Source organism: Sardina pilchardus, chromosome 18, assembly GCF_963854185.1.
Source record: "Sardina pilchardus chromosome 18, fSarPil1.1, whole genome shotgun sequence".
Taxonomy (NCBI): domain Eukaryota; kingdom Metazoa; phylum Chordata; class Actinopteri; order Clupeiformes; family Clupeidae; genus Sardina; species Sardina pilchardus.
This window is the reverse complement of record NC_085011.1, coordinates 2,276,792-2,286,791: the sequence shown is the minus strand read 5'-3', so window position 1 is coordinate 2,286,791 and position 10,000 is coordinate 2,276,792. Positions and strand designations below refer to the sequence as shown.

Below are 10,000 nucleotides of genomic sequence, written 5' to 3'. Positions count from 1 at the left end.
ACGTCCTTCCCAATGGCATAGCACGCATACTGCACAGGGAGAGAGGGGGGAGGGGGGGGGGGGGAGAGGGAACTTAGCGGATATTGTATCTGTTTGTATGGGGTTGTATGTCTGCTTTGGCAACACTGCAGCAATGACTCATGCCAATAAAGCTACCTTTGAATTGAACTGAATTGATAGAGAGATAGAGAGAGAGAGAGAGAGAGAGAGAGAGAGGGAGAGAGAGACAGATAGAGAGAGAGAGTGGAAGAGAGAGAGAGGAAGAGAGGACAAGAGAAAGAAGAGTGGAAGAGAGAGAGAGGAAGAGAGGACAAGAGAGAGAGAAGAAGAGTGGAAGAGTGAGAGGAAGAGAAGACAGCAAGAAAGGAAGAGTGAAAGAGAGTGACAAAAGCAAGAGGAGAAATAGAGTGAGAGAATGAACAGAGGACAGAGAGTGGAAATCAGAAGACCTCTGGTCAACATTATGCTCATTCTCTCTGCTGATTGGTCAGCTGTAATGCTGCATCTTCTCTGGCCTGTGCTCTCTGTGCTGATTGGTGGGCTGTTGTGTTCCCTGTGCTGATTGGTGGGCTGTTGTGTTCCCTGTGCTGATTGGTCAGCTGTTGTGTTCCCTGTGCTGATTGGTCAGCTGCTGTGTTCCCTGTGCTGATTGGTCAGCTGTTGTGTTCCCTGTGCTGATTGGTGGGCTGTTGTGTTCCCTGTGCTGATGTTGTGCTCCCTAGGGTTCGTGCTGATTGGTCAGCTGTGTTCCCTGTGCTGATTGGTCAGCGGTTGTGTTCCCTGTGCTGATTGGTCAGCTGTTGTGTTCCCTGTGCTGATTGGTCAGTGGTTGTGTTCCCTGTGCTGATTTGTCAGCTGTTGTGTTCCCTGTGCTGATTGGTCAGCGGTTGTGTTCCCTGTGCTGATTGGTCAGCTGTAATGCTAGGTGCATCTTCCCTGGCCTGTGTCCCCTGTGCTGACTGGTCAGTGGTTGTGTTCCCTGTGCTGATTGGTGGGCTGCTGTGTTCCCTGTGCTGATTGGTGGGCTGCTGTGTTCCCTGTGCTGATTGGTGGGCTGCTGTGTTCTCTGTGCTGATTGGTGGGCGGGTGTATTCCCTGTGCTGATTGGTGGGCGGGTGTGTTCTCTGTGCTGATTGGTGGGCGGGTGTGTTCTCTGTGCTGATTGGTGGGCGGGTGTGTTCTCTGTGCTGATTGGTGGGCTGCTGTGCTCTCTGTGGTGATTGGTGGGCGGGTTTGTTCTCTGTGCTGATTGGTGGGCTGTACCAGCTGGTTGGAGACGTCGGCGTGGTCCTTGCGCGTCATGCCCTCTCCGATGGCCGACTTCATCAGACGGGACAGAGACGGCAGCACGTTGATGGGAGGGTAGATCTGCAGCGGCATCAAAACAATGGTCAACACACACACACACGGACACGGACACACACACACACACACACACACACACACACACACACGGACACGGACACGGACAGAGCAGGGAAGGGTCTGGGAGATTTTTGACTCAACTGATGCACTCAAACTAGCGAACTAGAGGCTATGCTGTATCCAGATACAGTGAGAGGCTGTGTGTGTGTGTGTGTGTGTGAGTGAAAGAGAAACAAAAACCCAACAAGTCCAAATATGTGTTTGTGTGTGTGTGTGTGTGTGTGTGAGTGAAAGAGAAACAAAAACCCAACATGTCCAAATATGTGTTTGTGTGTGTGTTTGTGTGTATGTGTGTGAGTGAAATAGAAACAAAAACCCAACATGTCCAAAAATGTGTTTGTGTGTGTGTGTGTGTGTGTGTGTGTGTGAGTGAAATAGAAACAAAAACCCAACATGTCCAAATATGTGTTTGTGTGTGTGTGTCTCAATGATGTGTATTGAAGGTCTCCAAGCTTTTACAGAAAATATCTTATTAGAACACCAAGACTCCACTAGTCTCCAATTCACACAGTTCCTTGATTGCTCCTTACTTGTTTGTAAATTGCTTTGGACAAAGGCGTCGGCTAAATGAATAAGCGTAATCGTGAGTTGTGCACGAGAGCAGATATGGTAGCCATGGTGATGATGTGGAACCCACCTGTCTGTTGTGGAGCTGGCGATCCACGTACACCTGCCCCTCAGTGATGTAACCCGTCAGATCAGGGATTGGATGAGTGATGTCTGGAGGAGGAGTCACAACACACACGTGGCATCAGTAAGTGTGCTTCAACACCATCGGGTACAAAGATCCTGGATGCAGGAGTGTGTGCTGCCACTGAGGGACGTGTGTGCGTGTGTGTGTGTGTGTATGCTACCATCTTTGTTTATGTGCATGTACATGCAAGCCACGTGTGTTTGTGTGTATGTGCGTGTGCAGCATCCTGTGTGGTGTGTGTGTGTGTGTGTGTGTGTGTGTGTGTGTGTGTGTGTACCATCGTTGGGCATGGTCAGAATGGGGATCTGTGTGTGTGTGTGTGTGTACCATCGTTGGGCATGGTCAGGATGGGGATCTGTGTGTGTGTGTGTGTGTGTGTGTGTGTATCATCGTTGGGCATGGTCAGGATGGGGTTGTGTGTGTGTGTGTGTGTGTGTGTGTGTGTGTGTGTGTGTGTGTGTGTGTGTGTGTGTGTACCATCGTTGGGCATGGTCAGGATGGGGATCTGTGTGTGTGTGTGTGTGTGTGTGTGTGTGTGTGTGTGTGTGTGTGTGTGTGTGTGTACCATCGTTGGGCATGGTCAGGATGGGGATCTGTGTGTGTGTGTGTGTGTGTGTGTGTGTGTGTGTGTGTGTGTGTGTGTGTGTGTGTGTACCATCGTTGGGCATGGTCAGGATGGGGATCTGTGTGTGTGTGTGTGTGTGTGTGTGTGTGTGTGTGTGTGTGTGTGTGTGACCATCGTTGGGCATGGTCAGGATGGGGATCTGTGTGTGTGTGTGTGTGTGTGTGTGTACCATCGTTGGGCATGGTCAGAATGGGGATGTGTGTGTGTGTGTGTGTGTGTGTGTGTGTGTGTACCTTCGTTGGGCATGGTCAGAATGGGGATGTGTGTGTGTGTGTGTGTGTGTACCATCGTTGGGCATGGTCAGGATGGGGATCTGTGTGTGTGTGTGTGTGTGTGTGTGTGTGTGTGTGTGTGTACCATCGTTGGGCATGGTCAGGATGGGGATCTGTGTGATGGAGCCGTTTCTTCCCTCCACGCGTCCAGCCCTCTCGTAGATGGTGGCCAAGTCCGTGTACATGTAACCAGGGAAACCACGACGACCCGGCACCTCCTCTCGGGCAGCAGACACCTACACACACACACACACACACACATACGCACACACACACACACACACACACACACACACACACACACACACACACACACACACACGCAAGCACACACACAGGGTTAGGATCATTCTGATGTACAAAGCACTACATGAAGACACTAATGGAATGAGAGAATAGAGCAAGCTCGCTCCAGACAGCATCAGTGTTATTCAACAGAGACACGGTCCTGCATTTCTCTCTCACACTCTCTCACACATACACACACACACACACACACACACTTCTGAGCAGATTTCTGCTTGGACTGCTTGCATTCCAGGACCCAATGGGCAGATTCCAGCGTTGGGAAGAATGCGGCCGCCATTGTGTGGCGCGGAGAGAGCGGCGGCGTCAGGGCGGAATGCTCGAGGAGCGAGGCGTGACGATGCCGTGATTGTGTGTGTGTGTGTGTGTGTGTGTGTGTGTGTGCTGGAGGAGCGAGGTGTGATGATGCCATGATTGTGTCGCAGCGTTAAATACGTTTGGGGAGAAGTGGTCAGGATGCCGCACGAAAATAGAGGACACTCTGAGGGCACCACACACACGCACACGCACACACACACGCACACACACGCGCACACACACCTTCCTAATGGCTGAACTGGGCTTTGTCCTCAGGGAAAGACGACACGCGCACTTTTCTGTGTTTAGCTCTTGTAAAGTGCCCCCCCCCCCCCATCCTTGCGGTGAGCTTCCTGAAGCACATTTCTCGGTGCGCACTGAACACGCAGACACACACACACACACACACACACTTCTCAGTGCACACTGAACAGGTGTGTTTGTGTTCAGTGTCTCCTGCAGTCAGAAGGACAAGAAGTCGTCTCTGACATCAACAAAGAGTCATTTGAAACTAGTAAATAGAACCAGACACACTTGACTATCTGTGACCATACTTCGTCTGCTTCACATGGCACACACACACACAAGTAGTCACGGAGAGTTAAACACAGTTGCTCACATGGCAACCGTGTGTGTGTGTGTGTGTGTGTGTGTGTGTGTGTGTGTGTGTGTGTGTGTGTGTGTGTGTGTGTGTGTGTGTGTGTGTGTGTGTGTGTGTGTTCGTTCTGAAGAGCAGTTGATGCGGGCAACTCAACCTTCAGGAGCCTAACAAAGTAAAAGGAGCAATGGGGAGATGGGAGCAGTGCTGGACATACACTACACTACACTACAGGAGCCATCGATTCACTGCAGCACAATGGACACCAGCAGGCAGGTAGAGTCCAGAGAACACAGCAACAGGGAGAAGAGAGGGATGTGGAGAACAACGAGTACAGATGGAGCTAAAGACATTTTCACAGAGAGAGAGACAGAGAGAGACAGAGAGAGAGAGAGAGAGAGAGAGAGAGACAGAGACAGAGAGAGATAGACAGAGAGAGAGAGAGAGAGAGAGAGAGAGACAGAGAGAGAGAGAGACAGAGAGAGATAGACAGAGAGAGAGAGAGAGAGAGAGAGAGAAAGACAGAGAGAGACAGACAGAGAGAGCGAGAGACAGAGAGAGACGTGGAAAACAAGAGTAGAGATGGACATTTTCACACACCTTCATAACTGTAATCCATAGAACCTTCAATACTGTACTCAATAGAACCTTCATTTCATTACTGTACTCTATAGAACCTTCAGAACTAATCGATGGAACCATTCAAGTCCTAGCCATCTTTCAGCTGCACAATACAAAGGAGCTTTTTCAAACACGGTATAGTAGAATAAAAGGTGTAGCGCTTCAGGCTAGTTGCTGATGGTAGGTGTGTGGCTACTGAAGCGCGTGTGCGTGCACACACACACACACACACACACACACACACACACACACACACACACACACACACACACACACACACACACACACACACACACACACACACACACACACACACACACACACACACACACACACACACACACACACACACAGTAACATCTGTGCAACTGTGTCTCAGGGCAGCTGTCTTTCCGAGGCTGCTTTGAGAGGAAATGAAACGCCAGCTTACATTTCACGTGTGTGTGTGTGTGTGTGTGTGTGTGTGCGTGTGCGTGTGTAGGAGGTGGAAACCTGGAAATCCGAATCCCTGTGTTTGAATAAGGGAGAACCTAAAACCTGGGCAGAAGAAGGTTGGGGGGGTTGTAGATGATGAGGGCTTTTAAGTGTGTGTGTGTGTGTGTGTGTGTGTGATGGAAACCTCTGTAGATGATGAGGGCTTTCAAATGTCAAGAGGGGTCGGAGGGCTTTTGTGTCAGCACTGCTGTCCGGCAACTCGGAGGCGTTGGGTGGTAATCCCCTCAATCAGTGTGTGTGTGTGTGTGTGTGTGTGTGTGTGTGTGTGTGTGTGTGTGTGTGTGTGTGTGTGTGTGTGTGTGTGGCAGCTCGGAGGCGTTGGGTGGTAATCCCCTCAATCTGCTCCTGCATGGGCATGGGGACATGGCGTGAAGAGGCTCGTTTTACACGCACAATCACACACACAAGTACCCCTCTCACACAGACACACACACACACAAAAGTGCCTCTCTCATACACACACACACACCCACAAGAGCCACACACATACACACACACACCTCTCTCACACACACCCACAAGTGCCCCTCTCTCTCTCACACACACACACACCACCAGATACAGGGTCAGTGCACAGGTAAGAGAACAAGTTCATACTGCGGGGCTAGGAAGACGTGTGGACCAATATAGATGATGAAGTAAATTAACACACACCAAATAACACAAACACACACACACACACACACACACACACCAAATAACACAAACACACACCAAATAACACACACACACACACACACACACACCAAATAACACAAACACACACCAAATAACACACACACACACACACCAAATAACACACACACACACACACACACACACACACACACCAAATAACACAAACACACACCAAATAACACACACACACACACACACACACACACACACACACACACACACACACACCAAATAACACAAACACAATACAGAAATGTTCCATTCAAAGCCATTAAAAAGATAAGGGGACAGTTTCTCTATGTGCACTCTTGGAAAATCAAATCCATGACACTCCTTGAACCTGAATTTAGCAGTTTGGGCCCAGGGTTGAGCGTGCGCACACACACACACACAGGACTTGCTTCGGCTGAGGAGCTCCTACGCTTTTCCCCAGATGTGACATGAATGTTTTTACTGCCATGTCTCTCTCTGGCTGGAAGGTGTCAGCTGAACACACTGGTGCCGTAGCCTACAGCTCCCAACAGCCAAGCAGGGAGACGCTCTCCAAGGCCATCAGCGCACACACACACACACACACACACACACACACACACACACACACACACACACACACACACACACACACACACACACACACACACACACACACACACACACACACACACACACACACACACACACACACACACACACACACACACACACACACACACACACACACACACACACACACACACACACACACCCCACTGTGACTCTGCTGTGAGCACGTCTGGCTAAAAGCATTCCCTGAATGCCGGCCCAGGCGGCAAGCTGTGGCTCAGGAATGCTACAGGCTTTGGGGCCATCAGGTAGGCCAGAGAGAGCTCATACCTGTACCCTACCTTCCGTTTGTGTACGTGTGTGTGTGTGTGTGAGTGTATGTGTGAATGTGAGCATGTCAGAGAGCTTTTCTCTGTTCTGTCAGGGCCTATTCTCACCTTCTGCTTAGACATGAACTAATCCAGTCCATCCCACTTTGGCTATAATGTGGGTGCAAATAGCGCTACACACTTTTTCACGCTAACAGATGTGAAGTCACACTAAAAAGCTGTAGGAAAACAAAGACAGTAAGTCAGCTAAAGCCCTTCATACAAATGCCACGGCACACAAGTGCCCAAGCATGCCTTCAAGGCTAGGATACGACCTTCAAGGCTAGGATACGACCTTCAAGGCTAGGATATGGATGCAGCCTTCAAGGGCTATGATGTGGATGTGACCTTCAACGGCTAGGATGTGCCCTTGGAGGCTAGAATGTGGATGTGGCCTTCAAGGCTTGGATGTGGATGTAACCTTCAGGGCTAGGATGTGGCGTTTTGTGAAAGGTCTGTGTCTGTGTCTGTGTCTGTGTCTGTGTCTGTGTCTGTGTCTGTGTCTGTGTCTGTGTCTGTGTCTGTGTCTGTGTCTGTGTCTGTGTCTGTGTCTGTGTCTGTGTCTGTGTCTGTGTCTGTGTCTGTGTCTGTGTCTGTGTCTGTGTCTGTGTCGTAAACTTTGGCAAGTGACAGCTGAACCACTGGCACACTGGCAAAACGCATTAATCAGTAATAAAGCATGTTTGGATTTTAATCTTTTGTTGTATTTATTACAATTTATTTATTCAAAATGTTGAATGTCCATGTCTGTAAGGATGAGGTGAGAATGTGAGTGTGAGTGTGAGCGCGAGGATGAGTGTGTGTGTGAGTGTGAGTGAGTGCGAGGATGAGTGTGAGTGTGAGTGTGAGTGTGAGTGTGAGTGTGAGTGTGAGTGTGAGTGAGTGTGAGTGTGAGTGTGAGTGTGAGTGTGAGTGTGAGTGTGAGTGTGAGTGTGAGTGTGAGTGTGAGCGTGAGTGTGAGTGTGAGCGCGAGGATGAGTGTGTGTGTGAGTGTGAGCGCGAGGATGAGTGTGTGTGTGTGTGAGCGCGAGGATGAGTGTGTGTGTGAGTGTGAGCGCGAGGATGAGTGTGTGTGTGTGTGTGAGTGTGAGTGTGAGTGTGTGAGTGTGAGTGTGAGCGAGTGTTACCTCTCTCAGAGCCTCAGCGTAGGAGCTCATGTCGGTCAGGATGACCAGCACGTGCTTCTCACACTGGTAGGCCAGATACTCCGCAGAGGTCAGCGCCAGGCGCGGAGTGATGATGCGTTCAATACTGGACAGGGAGAACATCATTAACACAAGAATGGCACAACATAAACACATAGATTAGAGTCAAAGAGTGTGTGTGTGTGTGTGTGTGTGTGTGTGTGTGTGACCTACGTTGGGTCATTGGCCAGGTTTAAGAACAGACAGACATTGTCCATGGAACCGTTCTCTTCAAAGTCCGACTTGAAGAACCGAGCGGTCTCCATGTTCACCTGTTAGAACGGGGGAACAGCGATTTAGCAGCATTCAAAGCACTCCAACACGACAAGCCACAACTAGCTCACGCATAAGTGTGTACACACAATCATAACAATACATACACTGTATCTATCAAGCCCTTTGGCCCACACAAACAGCTCACCTCCATAAAGGGGCGAACACACACACACACACCTCACCACCATAGCAGCGAACACACACACACACACACACACACAGCTCACCCCCATAGCAGCGAACACAATGGCGAAGTTCTCGGCGCTGTAGTCCATCACATCTTTGGACTTCTGCACCAGACCAGCCTGCCGACAAATCTGGGCTGCAATCTGAGAGAGAGAGAAAGAGAGAGAGAGAGAGAGAGAGAGAGAAAGAGAAAGAGAAAGAGAGAGAGAGAGAGAGAGAGAGAGAGAGAGAGAGAGAGAGAGAGAGAGAGAGAGGGGGAACATTATGACACCAATAAACTGGCAAAAATAACATGATTTCAACAAAAGCTAAGCAGACAAAAAATAATCACGAGTGAAAGCAGGAACAAAGTAATTCCGCACGTCCAGCCAGAAACCAGAGGGTTAAACTGCACCAGAAACTAGAGGGTTAAACTGCACCAGAAACCAGAGGGTTAAACTGCAGCTCACCAGAAACCAGTGGGTTAAACTGCAGCTCACCAGAAGCCAGTGGACTAAACTGCACCAGAAGCCAGTGGGTTAAACTGCACCAGAAACCAGAGGGTTAAACTGCACCAGAAACCAGAGGGTTAAACTGCACCAGAAACCAGAGGGTTAAACTGCACCAGAAACTAGTGGGTTAAACTGCACCAGAAACCAGAGGGTTAAACTGCACCAGAAACCAGAGGGTTAAACTGCACCAGAAACCAGAGGGTTAAACTGCACCAGAAACTAGAGGGTTAAACTGCACCAGAAACCAGAGGGTTAAACTGCACCAGAAGCCAGAGGGTTAAACTGCACCAAAAACTATTAGGCTAAACTGCACCAGAAAATAGTGGGTTAAACTGCACCAGAAACAAGAGGGTTAAACTGCACCAAAAACTATTGGGCTAAACTGCACCAGAAACTAATGGGTTAAACTGCAGCCCACCAGAAACCAGTGGGTTAAACTGCAGCTCACCAGAAACCAGTGGACTAAACTGCACCAGAAACCAGAGGGTTAAACTGCACCAGAAACTAGAGGGTTAAACTGCAGCCCACCAGCGGCAGTGTCCCAACTGCCATAGCGATAAGAAACACAGACGGACATTTCAAAGTAAGCATGTTACAGAGGCCCCCAACGACCATGTGGGATTCATCTTTCGAGAGCCCTTTTGTGCTCCACCTTTCACTTTGAGAAGGAATGCAAAAGCATTGCGAGGGAATACGAGAGTGTTGCTGGAGAACGTGAAAAGGGTTCTAAAACTAAATTCCTACTTGTGAAAAGATCATTCCCACCATGGTCCATCGAGGGCTCTGTAGCATCGAGCCCTCTGAGAGGGTTAAATTAGAGTGAGTTATTGAAACATTATCACCATTTTTACCACTGGTTTTGTGGATAAGCATTACTGCATTACTGCACTGCTCTTCCCTACTTTCTTCCCTTTTATCGGTCTGATCGGTGTGTGTGTGTG

General features: G+C 49.4%; 1 protein-coding gene across 1 annotated transcript in view; it reads right to left on the bottom strand.

Annotated features, from left to right (window-relative positions):
- Positions 1-10,000, bottom strand: part of atp6v1ba (ATPase, H+ transporting, lysosomal, V1 subunit B, member a) — a 38,660-nt gene that overhangs the window by 3,220 nt on the left and 25,440 nt on the right. The window contains exons 7-13 of the mRNA XM_062519376.1: positions 8,610-8,711; positions 8,281-8,378; positions 8,050-8,173; positions 3,102-3,252; positions 2,063-2,145; positions 1,264-1,368; positions 1-29 (exon numbers count right to left, since the gene is read on the bottom strand). The exon at positions 1-29 is cut by the window's left edge and continues 101 nt beyond it. Of these exons, the coding sequence (XP_062375360.1) occupies positions 1-29; positions 1,264-1,368; positions 2,063-2,145; positions 3,102-3,252; positions 8,050-8,173; positions 8,281-8,378; positions 8,610-8,711 (692 nt within the window). The remainder of the gene's footprint in view (positions 30-1,263; positions 1,369-2,062; positions 2,146-3,101; positions 3,253-8,049; positions 8,174-8,280; positions 8,379-8,609; positions 8,712-10,000) is intronic.